At 36.6% G+C, this 14,859-nt stretch overlaps 1 protein-coding gene across 2 annotated transcripts in view; it reads right to left on the bottom strand.

The window, feature by feature from the left end:
- LOC138187003 (dipeptidase 1) overlaps positions 1 to 14,859 on the bottom strand; it is a 144,112-nt gene that overhangs the window by 17,706 nt on the left and 111,547 nt on the right. For both annotated transcript variants that reach the window (XM_069127415.1, XM_069127416.1), the window contains exons 6-7: positions 5,568 to 5,700; positions 892 to 1,042 (exon numbers count right to left, since the gene is read on the bottom strand). In XM_069127415.1, the coding sequence (XP_068983516.1) occupies positions 892 to 1,042; positions 5,568 to 5,700 (284 nt within the window). The remainder of the gene's footprint in view (positions 1 to 891; positions 1,043 to 5,567; positions 5,701 to 14,859) is intronic.

The following is a 14,859-nucleotide window of genomic DNA, read 5'->3' as shown; positions in this document are numbered from 1 at the left end:
GTCTGATAGCAATGCTTTCGGGACTTCCTTTTTTCTCACCGAGCCGAAAGAATACCATTTTTCTTTTGTACGTTTCTTTCACGATCCCATTATATTTCTACGGGGTATATTTTGTACTCGGTAGCATAATTAAGAATAAAATTAAAAGAATTGGCATACGAATAGAATGGTCGACTAATATTGGCAGCAATAAACTATTTCTATCGAATACTAAAGCGCTCTTTCCGCTATTATTATAAGTATTCCATTGGATACTTGCACTCCGAAAATTTGTACGATCAATCTTTTACAGTGAAAATTTATAAAATCGAAACGAGAATTGTAACTTAAATGTTTTATTCATTTTTATATTTAAGATCATTCTATCCTTTGTTATGTCACTCATTGCGGTTTTGCAGATGTATGTACGTACGTATAAAGACCTGAATTAAATCACTTGGTCGACTTCATGACAACATTTCGATATGAAATTGCGTGTATTGTAATTCAATCGTTAATTAAATTGCTCGTAGATTCTGGTTTCTCGAATTAATTATCGATTTATCGCAACGTGAATTGTACCGAGTATATTTTGATACATAATTAATGGACTGATATTATAGAAAATGATACGAAGACAGTTAAAGGTCTATCAGGTCAATTAGGCAGTTTGGAAATCTATATACGGAATATTGAAATACTAAAATAAATTTGGAATCCAACTTATCTTTTTCGTTAAGTTTAACACCAAATGTTGGAAACTGAAAATTTAAGCCTGTTCGATCGTAGCTGTTTATTTATGCATATAGGACCATAGCGAAAACATTTGCCTCCGCTCCTACCCAAACTTTATTTAGAAGTTTGACTATAAATTTTTTTGGATCTTTCGAAAGTGGTATGGAATGTACTCACCAGGAAGTATCGCAAGCATGCGTTAAGGTAAGGTATCTCGCGCCCAGGCCGTAAAATGTCCTGAGAACACCTAAGGAATTCCCCAGGGAGTGACCACCTTCCACCCCGATAAGACTTGCGATTTTGCCTTCTCGATGCGCTTCGATAAGTCCTACACAATACGAAAAAGTACCACTTTGTTTAGTACGTTTATTGCATCCGTATATTTGAAATTGTCTACATTTTTTCAGCAGGAAAGGATAGGTTATGCTCGTTGAGAAAAATAAACACGTTATCGATGTATCCATTTAATTGTGATTGAAAGAGCAGAAATAATAATAAAGAACAGAATAATTTGAAGATATGCCGACAGTTAGAAAAATATGTATTTTTAATCTCTGTTCCAATAAAATGTCCTCTTTTTCTCCACAAATATTCTCTCAAACTCGTTCTCTACTTCAATAAAAACCATGGTAAAATTATCTTTGTCCTTTTTTGTCGGTTTTTTAATGTTGTCCGCAAATTTCTAAAAGGGCGGGAAAGTGGGTGGGATTTCCATAGAAAAATTCTTATCACCGTAGACCAATCAGGTATCAAGGAATTGCTTGGAACGAGTTGAACAAGACCCAGTTGACAAGATTATTCAAATCGAGTGAAGAATACGTAAGTACGCAAATAATTCGCTGCTTGTTCGTTTTAATGGTTACAGAATTGTAGTTTCTTCCTGAATGGAGGAGGCTCTTTATTTTTTGATTTTTTATTTACCCAGTATCAGTTGTCTTATGTAGTTGTCAGCAGTTATCGTTGCCTATTTTTAAACAATGGAAATACAGAATAAGATCGTTTCGTTACATACACGTGACGTAAACTGGTCGAAACTCACGTGAATCTTATCTGACCTTTTTTATAAATTTTTCACTCACTGAACAATTTATAATTTCTTAATTCTATAATTTATTTGGATTTTGTTTGTATCTGGTTTGTTGTATCGTTATGAGATTAGGTGATCGTTACGTACTATTCGACCATCGATTCTCTTCGGCCAATGATAAGTATCCATATAAGTATGAATTTAATAAGTCGATCAGTCATATGAGGTATTGCAGAATTTAACCACCAGTTTCTCTACGAATCACCTTCTTTTCCACCTACTGCCCTTTTCCTTCCACGACCTTGTTTCGGTTTCTCACTTGGCGGAGCTTCTCAAACTTATGAAAATGGTTGGCAGCTTTCTGGAGCAGGTTACTTGTGAGAAGTTTTACAAGGCGTTTGCTATACTTCGCTTGACTCCGACTGTCGCACTTGCCTTACGTCCTCCTCTCATTTTTCTGCAACGGCGCATGCATAACGTGACCTTTGCTTTACGTTTGTTGCACCGTGAGTACGCACTGCAATTCCAACTGACAAAATTCTGTCGACGACTCTTTGTACCTAACCTTCCGAGTTACTTGCAATGACAGAAATTGAAATGACAATTATTTTAGAACTTGCACTATTTTCCGCACTATTTCACGTTGTGGAGTGAAATAAAGGTAAAATAAGTTGTAAAGTAAATTTTATAAAGTAAAGAAGCTTCATTATGCAAACATTTTTGTCTTCCTATTAGTTCGGATATGGGAGGCTCTATTTTCATCTAATATATATGTATATACTTGCGACCATAATATATGTATGTAAGTCAATAATAAATTGACATATGTAACTCAATTAAAAACGTTAACACGAGTACAACGTCCATTTCTATTTTATTTGAAGTTCAAATACGAACTTCGAGATGTAGGTCACAAACTTCAAATACGAGTGCGAAATTCTAAGAATCTAGTGCAAGTTTAAAATAGGTCACACAATTGGAAGTTATGCTAACGTACTGACCATTCATCGAAGATAAATTCTCTTTCCAAAGTACTCGAAGAATTTTGTTCACCCCATAGTGATAAAAAATGGGGTCGTAAAATATTCAACGGGAATATTAGGGTGGTTCTTTTGCAAAGGAAAAGCGTGGGCGTAAAAACCGCATTTGACACGATACTAAGTTGCAAATTGATGTTACAACACTCTGATAGGATTTGTTACGAAGCTTCGTATTTTTTTAAGTATCCTGATTTAAAAGTTTTCGTGCGTCGAATTTAAGTTATACTGTCTCATACTGTATAGGAAATATCAACGTCCATATCATAAACTTTAGATCAAGAGCAAATTAAGACTAGTTTTACGATCATCTTCAGGTTTCAACTATGGAAAAGAAGATTATCTCGAACCAGGACTGTGGTTAAAATTTCAATTGTAGGGATTCTGTGTTATAAACATAACTTGTCAAGAAGTTCACTACGGGGCTTCTGGTTTTATTTAATTTCGTATATTTTCGTTACGTTACCCTGGTAATGGTTTTCGCGTGGAACTGTCTGGCTTCGTTGAGAATTCAAGGAAAATGCATGTAGAGGCTCAAAAGACAAGTGAAAAGTTCTATTCCTGACTTTCCGTTGGATGTTCCTTTCGCGACCCCGATTCGGTTTCCTAGTTGCCAGAGTTTCTTGAGCTTATGAAAATGGCTGACAGCTTTCCGACGTGGGTTACTTGTCGCCGAAACTTTTGCAAATTTCCTCGCGCAGGTTATAGACTCCTTCGTTTTTGTTTTTCTTCCTTATCATTCTCTCTCGTCCTTCCCTGTGGTAATTTTCCAAACTCTTTGCCAGAGGAATAACTTTGCGTTTTTAAAAGTCCGAAACTTGCGTATTGTTTGACCGAATAGAGCTGGATGAGAGAGGAAAATGTCTTTGGCGGTAAATAGGATTTTATCATATTTTTAATAGAACCGTCGCCGTCGACGAATGGATTGGACTTTATTATGATACTTGAAAATTTTAATTTAGAGTTGGGAGTTCGCGAAAGAATATTCGGCGTATTTCTGGCAAAGCCATATTTCACGAAATACAAGTGCGTCAGAATTTTGACGTCAATCTACGCAGTAATGAACGAAACTAAATTTGCTTTTAAAAAACGTGTAATAATTGTTTGTTCGATTTGTGAAATTGTTTGATTTAAATGAGCAAATAGGATATTTTCGTGGAAACAAAGCTGCGAGTTACAGTGTATTTTGCACTACTTTATTCGTTAACTCAGTGAGAAAATGTAGGAAAGAGTAGAAGAGACGTGAAAATTTGCATGAAGGCAATTTTATCGATTAACTAGCCGCCGATAAGCAAACATTTTTCTCAACCGTCGGTAAAGCTACGACAATATGAAATGGTGCTACCAAGTTGGAACCAATAATTACTTTCCTCTTGAATGATACTGCTTCAGAGAAATCGAGCAATTAATACTAGTTTCCTTTGTCCTCTTGAGTTTCCTCGAGAGCAAACTTCCTACCCGGCTCTGTCGTTTCTGTTGCATCCATTGTTACTTGCAGTTGGTACGCGATTCTAGCAATCTAATTATCAGTAGAACAAGTAGCAACATCTTAAACTTGAAAATCTGTTTTGTTACTGCTTATTGACTGTTATTGTACCAAGTTCCTCAAAATTATTAATTTCCATCGCTTGTATAAACTTCGCAAGGTAATTATAGAAACTTATAATTGCATTATACTTTGTTCAATTCGTTGAATATCTTTCATTTTATACGAGAGGCGACTCGTTTCAACAACTCTCTACCCATTACATATACACTGCTACTAAAATATGGCTATTCATCTTCAGGAGCTGCACAGTTTGTTCATTAAAAATATTTTTAGCTACAATGAGTCATTAAATTTTTGTAAATTAAAATGGGTCATACGTCTATTTACGTAGCATTGATTTTTAATTTTATTGATTTCGAATTATATGCAAAAATGTTACAACGTAATTGTTCATCTTGTAAATCACTTGGAAAATATTATATACAAAAATGTGTTTTCATATTATTTGAAAGAACAAAGAAGAGATTTGTTTACCGCACTTAGTTCCTATTTTTTTTATTATATTACATTTTCATTTTCCAAAGTAACTTTTACGAATTGTTAGAATTGTTAAAATAGTACCTTCTCGTACATATAATTTAGCCTGAATAATAATTAAATAAGGACCAAACAACATCGGAGATCCATTCCACGATGCAATTTCTGCTGTAGTAAAATAGAGAATTGTAAATCTTTCGAAATCCGTGGTAATGCATTGTTCGTTCGTAGAACGTAAGTCTCGCTCCTTTTCTGTTTCTCAGTGCTATGAAGCTGCATTTTTTATTTCTGTAGCAACCTTGGGGAATCGTACCTGATAAATATTGCCTACACCATTACGTACACCTTGATATTCTGTGCACCAATCTTCCTCAAGACGCTCTTATCTCTTCTTCGTAAGTTAAATCGAACAAACTCTAAATCTCTTATCTTGCACTGTGAAATAAAAACTGTTATATAGTTTAATATTTGAAGGAATAATTTCAATTATATTAAATGTATGCTGCTCTATATATGTAGATCTTGAAGCTTCGGTAAAATACAATCAAAGTAGTAGAATTAGTGTGATCAACAATTTTATTCGCATAGCAATTTTATTAATGTACTTTTCATGTATTACTTGGGTCAATGATTACTAAATCAAAATACTATTTAATAATTTAAAAAATTCCTGTATTTAAAAAAAAGATCCATGTTTCCATCCTTTTCGAGATCAATGTTTTGCAATTAAAAACTGATCGTGAATTGAAGTTTCGAAGCTCACCTTTGACGGAGGTAACCAAAGTTAAATGTTGAGCATTCATCTCGGCGAGCCGGCGGATCACGTCGATCTGTTCCAAGGAAAGTTGAACCGCATTCAACTGTGCCGCACCGCATGGAACGTAGGCAGACCAAAACTGAAAACAATTAAAGCAAATGTTACGAATAGTTTACAACCTTACTTTTATGAGAGATTACTAAAAACAAACGTATAACTCTTAACCTTTTCTAAAATACTTTAATAATTCTAAAATATTAAATTGTGAGAAATATAAGCTGAAGATGAGAGAGAAGATGAGATGAATTCTTGATAGAAACATTTTTAATAAACCATGCTTTCTACTTATTTCCCATATTCATGACATACATATCTAACGCCTGTCGTATTGAGTAGGATCGAAGACTTTGATAGAGTAAAGTGGATTCGGGTGGATTATTATTAATATTGTCCACGCATTTGCATGGTTTCGGTATTGTGTGCCGCTAGTTAGCCACTGATTGTAGCGGGTAATACGTCCATAATCATAACACTTGAGAACACTTAGCACTGGACGATAGACAGTTAATTAACACTTGTCGTTGTACGAGCCGAATTACATTCACGTGCTCGCGTGGAGTGCTCCTCCCTACTTTGAAAATTATTGTGCACAGACAATTAATTAACTCGTACATTAACGCTAATTTCGTTTCGTGTCAAACAACGAAAATATAGAAATTGAATTATTAGGTATGTACTATAACATACCAAATTACCATTTTATTCATTATAGATGCTTTTTTATAAATATTATTTTATTCGATAGGTTAATGGGGTGTAACACGTTGACGAGCGTATTTGTCGATTAGGAATGATTTCCGAGTACTATTAAATGATAAAAGAAACTAGTTAATAGATCTTGTTGATATTAAATGCTGTTATAATTTTAGATTAAAGATTATAATATATTGTGGCGTAAAGAAAATTGTCGAAAGAGATTATCGGTTAAAGCTATGCGATACCTAAATGTTATTAAGGCTGTACACGAAACGGTACCTAGCAATGAATAAAAAGTTTTCTGGAACAGAAGGGGACAAAGCAAAGAGCAATGAGGCGCGCCTCTGCATTTCACTAGGTTCCGCTTTGAGAAGCAACGTTACCAATTACTCAGCGGTCTGATTACCGTAGAGTTTCTGTGTCAGTGTAAATATTGAATTTCGGCTCTCGTCTAACCCGATTGGCATCCCTGATTCCCATGGTGCAGTTGCCATGACGTCAACGTTATTATACTAATCGCGTGGCGATATAACGTCGACGGTGGCAACATGAAATTTTATGGAAAACAAATCACCTTTTAAACAAAGGGGAATGATTAAGTGAGATACACGCCGTGATTTCGGCAGTGGCTCCTTTGTTAATTTTACCCGCTCAGCATTTTTTATACGATATTCCTTAATTTTCATTTAACTTAATTTTAATGAGAGTGGTATAAGAGAGGAAAAAGAATTTTAATCTTCAACGAGAGTGGACAAAGGGATGTCTTATTGAATCAATCAAAATTACAGGTTTGAAAAAGTTCGAATATTCATTTAAATATCGCTTAGTAAATCCGAATCGGTTTTTAAATTTCCATTAATCGCTTGATTTTTATTGGAATTTATATTTTTCTACCACAGGATTCAATTTTTCGAATTTTATCCACCAATTACTATTTGCAATCTTCGTAATGAAACGTTTATCTCTCGTACTCAATTTTTTATCAACTTTCGTGGCAATGAATTCGAAAGAAAGAGAGAGAGAGAAAGAAAGAGAGAGAGAGAAAGAAAGAGAGAGAGAGAGATACAAAATTGTAATATTTGTAATACTTAACAGTATCTTCAATATTTTCGTAACGTATATTTATAAAACTTTAGTAAAACCATTGTACAAACTAGTGCTTGTAATCCCTATAACATATAGCACAAAAATAGTATTATCTTCTTATTCTACGTAACGCAATTGTAAATCGATCGTAATTATAACGTTAATGCAGCTTTAACGCGATTTAAACGTTTCCAAAGCTGGGGGTAATGCTGAAAGCCAGGTAATGAGAAGATGGAAACAGCAAATACAAGTTACACAAGGCTTCATTTTACTTTAACTTATGCGCTCCACGTTCCGTAATTTAAATCGGCTTCGTGTAATTATTTAAATCTACTAGATTTTAATGAGAGTCCTTTATCACTGAACACGATGCCCCTTTTGAAGTCACCTGTTATTAATTAGTCGGTTACAAATTAACTGGCCGTCGTCGGTTTTCCCTTTTTTATAACCAGAATGTTTCCGATGTGAATATAAGGAAAATGGCTTCTCCATCTCGAGCTGGAAAAACGGATTAAATATGAAGCGAGACAACGTTTCATGGTTGGCTTTTTACACCTCGTACTCAGAGAAAATAATTGAGTTGTTGCCGCGTTGCTGAAACTTTCACGGTAAATTGGGTATTTTCCCAACTATAAAATGACAGGATCCAGCTAAAAGGCGCGACGCTGGATATTCTCGGAACGCAGTTATGTGCGTAAAAATGAAAAATCTAACAGGATTTTGTATATCGCGCATAAAATGTTTTATGAACGTATCAAATAGAAATTCTTTTCTTTGTTATATCCGTTCATCTGAGATAGCTAAATTTGCTTATCTACATGCACTATATGCTTTCACTCGTATACTTACAATTTTAAGATCGAAAGGTCTGACATTGCTAACTGATCGAGTCAACGTTTCAACCAGTCAGCGAAGCGAGTCTGATAAGTCTATCTCTTCCTTGACACCCGGTACAGTAAGTAGTAACACACACTAAACGTGCATACACAGGTAGTGGAAATTGCGGTTAATAAGCGGACAGGAGATAAAACCGTCTGACTGGAAAGAGACGCGCGTTCTTCCAGAAGGGAAGCAGATAATACGGTAGTAACGTAGTACGTAGGTAGTTCGGCTAACGTATTTTATTCAAAACACGAATTCGCCGTCAGGGAAATATGCTTTCGATAGAAAAAGGGAAAAAAGGACAGGGAAAATGCAATCAGGCCGGTGACGATTTCAAAGCAACTTGCTCGTTGAGTCTCGTATAGCAGTTGGCGTTCCGTCAAGTTAACGTTCGATAGGAAACAATTTGTTCCTTCTCGCGTGGCCAACGTCGAAAAGCGTCGCGCGGCAATTAAAATTCTTTTGGTTTTCATCGCGGCCGAGTTTTGAGCGAGAAAGCAATTTCGGACGTCATCGCGAAAGTAGAAATTAAAAAGTCTCGTTGATTCAATTACCGATTGAAAGTTTCCTCGGCCGTGTTAATTAAAAGTGAGACACGCGATGTGATTCCTCTGCTTTGTTTTTCGTATCGTACAGTAGGTTGTTGTTTTTTCTTGTCTGCTTTTGTGTGAAATTAGTTCGAACGTTTTCAGGCTATTATCCTTAGCGGCGCAATAACTGGACTAACGATGTTTGCTTAACGTCTTATTGGTGTTTGGCGCACCATCTACCAGGTATGTAAATATGAAACCGGAATTTTTGTATAGAAAATACACATTTATTGTATGAAAATGATCAAAAATATTTTATTCGAAGTATTGCCCATCGCTAGCTATACATTTTTCCTACCTGTCTGGAAATTGGTGGATGCCACGCCAAAAAAACTGTCGCTCTTTTGAGGCAAACCAGTCATAGAGCCATTTTCGTACATTTTCGTAAGAAGTGAAGTGCTGGTCAGAAAGTGCGTGTCCCATCGATGCAAATAAATAGTAATCGGACGAAGCCAAGTCTGGTGAGTAAGCCGCGTGCGAAAGTATTTCCCAACTGAACGCTTCGATCGTTTCCTCGACCGGTTTTGCTGTATGCGATGGTGTATTATCATGAAGCAAAATTACTTTGTGTTGCCTTTTTTGATATTCTGGTCGTTTTTCACGCAAAGCTTGATTCAAATCGATCATTTGTTGTCGGTAGCGCTCAGTATTAATGGTTTCGCCAGGTTTTAACAGCTTGGTGGTCTTTTTCGGTGGTCTTCCACGTTCTTCGTCCCTCGCGTCAAAATTGCCACTTCTGAATTTTTTAAACCACTCAAAGCACTGTGATTTACCAAGAGCATGCTCACCGTAAGCTTCGACAAGCATTCGATGCGATTCTGCAGCAGTTTTCTTCAAATGGTAACAGAAAATCAATGCTGTCCGCAAATCGTAGTTTCCAGGCACAAAATTTGACATGTTCAACGCTATTATAAACTATGCTGTTGTATGAAACTTGTATTGTTCTGAGTCGAAAATGTTTGTGAGATGTCAAGAAAAATTTTTGGCATCAATGACGCAGTTTAGTGATAACTACATTATCAACTAGGGCCATTTATAGGCAAATTCCGGTTTCATACTTACAGACCTGATATTAAGCGCGTGTCTACCTTATTTTGCGCAGTTAGAATATCTGATACGTCAGAACTCCATCTATGTCAACTGCATTTATCTGAGCGAAATTTTAATTAATGCTCGATTAACTGAGCTTTTGCTGGTTGGATTCATTTATCTGAACCTGAACTCCTATTATATGAATGAAAAATAGTAGGTAGTGGGGATAATTGCACCAATTACATAAACTGTTTGCCCTCTGACAAGTTCAGATAAATGGAGTTCCAACGTAAATGGAGTTCTACTGTACTGAAAATTAGCGTCGTTATTTCTCAAAATATGTCGAAATATGGAATTCAGATAAATGCGGTTCTATTGTACGTACTACGCTAAACATCGGGCGCGTTTAATAAGAAAATGATACCAGTGCCAAAAATGATTCTGTTGTAGCCGATGTTGTCACATTAAGACTCCAAGATATCGCGAGTAATTTCGAGAAAGTCATAAAAGGCCCGGTTTGCTCAATATTCTTAAAACCAGTCGTTTAGTCCGATCCCCTTTCTTCTCTTACGGTAACTAACAGAATGAAAAGTTCCTTTGATAGCGAGGAGCCGTAATAATGGTGGTTATTTACGTTATAACGAAATTCTTTATAGGAAACAGCTCACGAAAGACCGCTGTAAAGGGTGCGTTTACACGACACTGGGTTTCTTCGCGTATTTCCTTTTTGTGCCATTCGTTGTTATGTTTCCTTCCGTTCCCTTCTGTCCTCTCTACCGTCGAACAGCAGTTTCGCCACCAAGAAAATGACTTTCTTGCCTGCCTCCTGGTTTTACACGTTATCTCGTCCGTTCGAAATAACGGAGTATTACTCGAGGTAAACGAGCAACAATAGTCGTCGATTATTGCCGGTGGCTCGTCAAATTCAGTTCACGGTGTGTGTCTACGTATTGTCGATTATCTTTCGCCAGTGGTTTTCCATACGTTTTCGAGGGAAATCGATAAGAGAAGAGAAAACGGAGCGAGTCGATTTGTGTTTTCGTGCTTTTAAGGATGAAATTTCGTTATTTCTCCATTGTCCGAGGATCATTCGTGGACCAAACTCGGTAAACAGGATAATTCTCGCGAGATATTTATCGACGCTCGTGCATTCTCTCTTTTATCGGTGGGCGCTTCCGGTAACCGGCTCTTTTATTGGCTTCCACGGTTTCCTTCTTGACTTTCCCGAGGTTCGACCGCGATCTTCCGACTATCCCGACTGGAAATAGAAATTCTCTGATCTATCTCGCGTAGAAAGATTTTTTATCAAGCAGAAATTTAGTTCTTTTAAGGAGAAATTCGTTTTTTTATTCTTTTACAAATTTGAAGTATCGATTCTCGCGTTTCATAGCTGCAAAGATTTTCAAGAATGAAGTTACGCGCAAAATGTTTTCATATTCCTATGATTGTTTCACAGGAGAAAGAGCTTTACCCTTCTCTGTGGTCTGCATCCAAACAACTCGAGGGGATATCGAAAGTGCGTTAACACGCAAAAGAAATCTGCATCGACAAAGTTCGCTGCACGCGGGTACTTATGCACAGATAGAGATTCGCGGAGGATACGCGGAGACTAGTGAGGGGACTATGGAATCTTGTTACCATTTTAACTCCGACGAAAACTCGAAGAAAGCGTAGTAATCGTGAAAAAAGAATCAGCCAGGACGCTCTACTACATCATTTCTGATGTTCGGTTCGACGAAACAACTGCGGCAACTTTCGGATGCCATAACGCAAAACTTAACTAACTGTGCTCTGAGCGGGAAACGACAAGTTAATTTAAGCGAATTGAAAATCGTTAGTGAGTTATGCACTGTTAGTTTCCGCGGGATATACTTTTCCAAATGAGAATGAGTCGTATCCCTTTAATAGAGCCGCGGAACTGGTGGGGAAAGTACGTGCCGAGAAATTTGATTTAATACGATTAGACCGTGGATAGTTATGCAAATTCATGTTTCTATGAAAGCAACTGAAGAAATGGAATTTGAATAGAAATTTGTCTCGTCTACTAAATACTATAACGAGTATTCTACTTTGAATATTTTACATATCTTTAGATCTTTGCGTATCGTTGTATTATGTGATCTGTAAACATCTTTAAAACGCAATATGCATATACAGTCTAAGTATGATTCGATAATTTGATAGAATATAGATTTAATCTTCGTAATGATTTTCATACATATTTACGTGAAATAAAAGTAATGCAAATATTCAATAATAACGTAGCTTTAGGAGTGTAATATAAAAACGCAGAATGATACGATACGGTTCTATTTTTTTCGTCAATTTAATATTTTAGTGCTCAATGTAATTCTCTTTCATGGAAGTAAGAATTTTTTACGTATACAGACGTAATCGTAGTGAAATTTCCGCGGGCTGCAGCAATTTATATCGCGAGGCAAGGAAGCGTGATTTAAATTGTCTTCTATAGAAATGTGTCGCGTAATTAATAATTGAATACAGACAATGACACAGAAGTAACAGCAATTGTTAGACTGCAACGTTCGCGTTTAAAAGCTCGTATAATTACACCAACGGTCACGAATACATCAACGAACCTTGAAATCAATTTTTAAAACGAATACAGGGACGAATTTGCAAATAATTTTACAAATTTCTCCATCTGTAATACTTCGTATATAGGATATCCCAGTAATTGTAGTCGTATAATTGACAAGAAAGCAAGTTTTCATGAAAAAATAAAACACGTATTGGCATGTAAATATACTTAAATAATTTTGTGATAAAGTGTTTAGTTTCCTTGGTAAGTTAGATACACAAAATTAGGTAGATGTATGTATGCTTTCGTGACTGACTGTAGGTACATGAAGAGTAACCAGTGATCAATATTGTTCGTTATATTTGACGTTAGCCCGCGGCATGGTGTCAATTCATTACAACGATGGTGGAACGAAAGCCATACAGAGCGGTAGGGTCATAATATGGGGGAAGGAAAATGATCCTTTAGGAAACCAATTCGGATCGAATCTTCCCCAGAAGCCGTAAAACATACTGCTCCCCCAATTTTTGTTGCTCTCTCGCAAGGGTGAGAACAAATCCATACTTGTTCTTTACTTCTGCGAACGGTCCTATTACTTTTCCTCTGTTGATCATCGTATTCTTTCCTTCTCTTTTTTTCGTCTCCGACTTTGTGCTCCGTCCTTGTTTTTCAGGACCAACATAAAATCCACGATTGCGTAGATATTAAACCTTCATCCTTTGAATTCTTAGTTATATTTGTAAAAATATGAATTTGCAAAAATATCTGCAATCTAATCACTGTAAAGTTCAACATTAGATTTGCTTATAGATATCGAGTAATCGTTAAGTGGAAACTGGCTGCAAGCTAATGTTCTTACGCCATCGGCAAAAAAATACGAGAGTGAAAATAACACGTCGTAAACCAATCCTGCCTTTAAAAGCATGAATTTCCGGTACCTCGATTTTCTGTGCGAACGTTGTATTGCCTGTTTACATTATTAACGAAATAACGGATGATGCTTTTTTTCTCTTGAAAATTGCAAGTTGGAAGCCCACGACTCGTGCATCTTCCCGTAGTTAGCAAAGTCGTTTACCAGTTAGAATCCAGGTCAGGGAAATAGTTTCGCATCCCACTTCCGATCGGCTCTCCATTTTCTTGGTAGGCCTTTATCTATTCTTTCGCTATTCATAGACAATCGCGAACAGGGTTCACTGGATACGATTCTCGTCGTTGGTCCGTCGTTAATACGATATGGATTCATTTTCAAGTAGCTACGATCGATTTATCGGCGTGAAAGTGATTCCTTCGGGAAACCTTAGAGACGTCGCGTCGTTTCCATGGGAAAGTACTCAATTGGATTATCGGATGACTTGGCTTTAGACCTTTTCCTACACTTGCCTTCCTTATATTTCACCTTAATGCTATTGTTTTTACTTAATTGTTTCGCTTCAGAGAACGTTATTATCTTACGATCAATTTTCTTAATATCTCTCTCCCTCTCTCTCTCTTTCGAAAAAAGAACAGAGTATTTACCAAGCAGTGCAATACAGGGACTTAGAATCTGCAATTTAAAGCGAATGAAAGAAATTTATGCGTTGAAGAAACAACAGAACATCCGCAACGAGAATTTCCTTCTCTTGTATGCGCTGCTCGTGTTCGATCAATTTACAGGGGTCCGCACTTTTCCGAGTAGTTTCCACTCTCACGTAACCCTACCTTGTTAGACGTCAAAGTCAATATGCAAACGAAGAAGCGGCGAAGTGCTGGAAGCGCGCCGAGGCCGCCGGTCTTATCGAGTTTTAATATTTATTCGTGCCGCGGGACTGCATTTTCTCGAAGAAACTAAAAAATTGAATTCCCCTGGAGTAGGCGCTTACCATCAATGACAATGGAATCGCCACCCTCTTGGAATTGAGTCTCGATAATCAAATTACAAATCGCCAATAGCACGACAGGGGATTCTTTGCCCTGGCTTTCCTCACTGACCCTCCAATAAACGCAATTGGAATTTCAGATCCCGATTACCTGCATTTTTCGCGCTTATGCTCGCGTCCATTCTATCTACATTTGCATTTCGCTGCTTTTTTCCCTGTTTGTTTTCTTCTTTTTACCTTGTATAATCTTTCTTCATCAGACTTTTATTTCTTCTCCTGTTCGATTTCTCCTGTTTCTCCTGTTTCTCCTGTTTCGATTCGGATAAGAGCGCCACTATTTCTCTGTAAATCTTATTTTTTAGTTTTATCACAGTATTACTTTATGATATTATTTTATCATACTTGCATACCGTTGCATTTACTATAGCATTTGCATACTAATCGATTAGGTCTAAGTATATTAAATTTACCATTGTGTTATTCAATTTATTATTATTAATTTACTAAATTCCGACCGTGAATAAATAATTGCAATGAAAATTTCAGATCCAGGCTAC

Source organism: Bombus flavifrons, chromosome 14, assembly GCF_040668555.2.
Source record: "Bombus flavifrons isolate JBK064 chromosome 14, iyBomFlav1_principal, whole genome shotgun sequence".
In the NCBI taxonomy this organism is placed as follows: domain Eukaryota; kingdom Metazoa; phylum Arthropoda; class Insecta; order Hymenoptera; family Apidae; genus Bombus; species Bombus flavifrons.
Note: the sequence above shows the minus strand (reverse complement) of the source record. Positions and strands in the feature narration are given on the sequence as shown.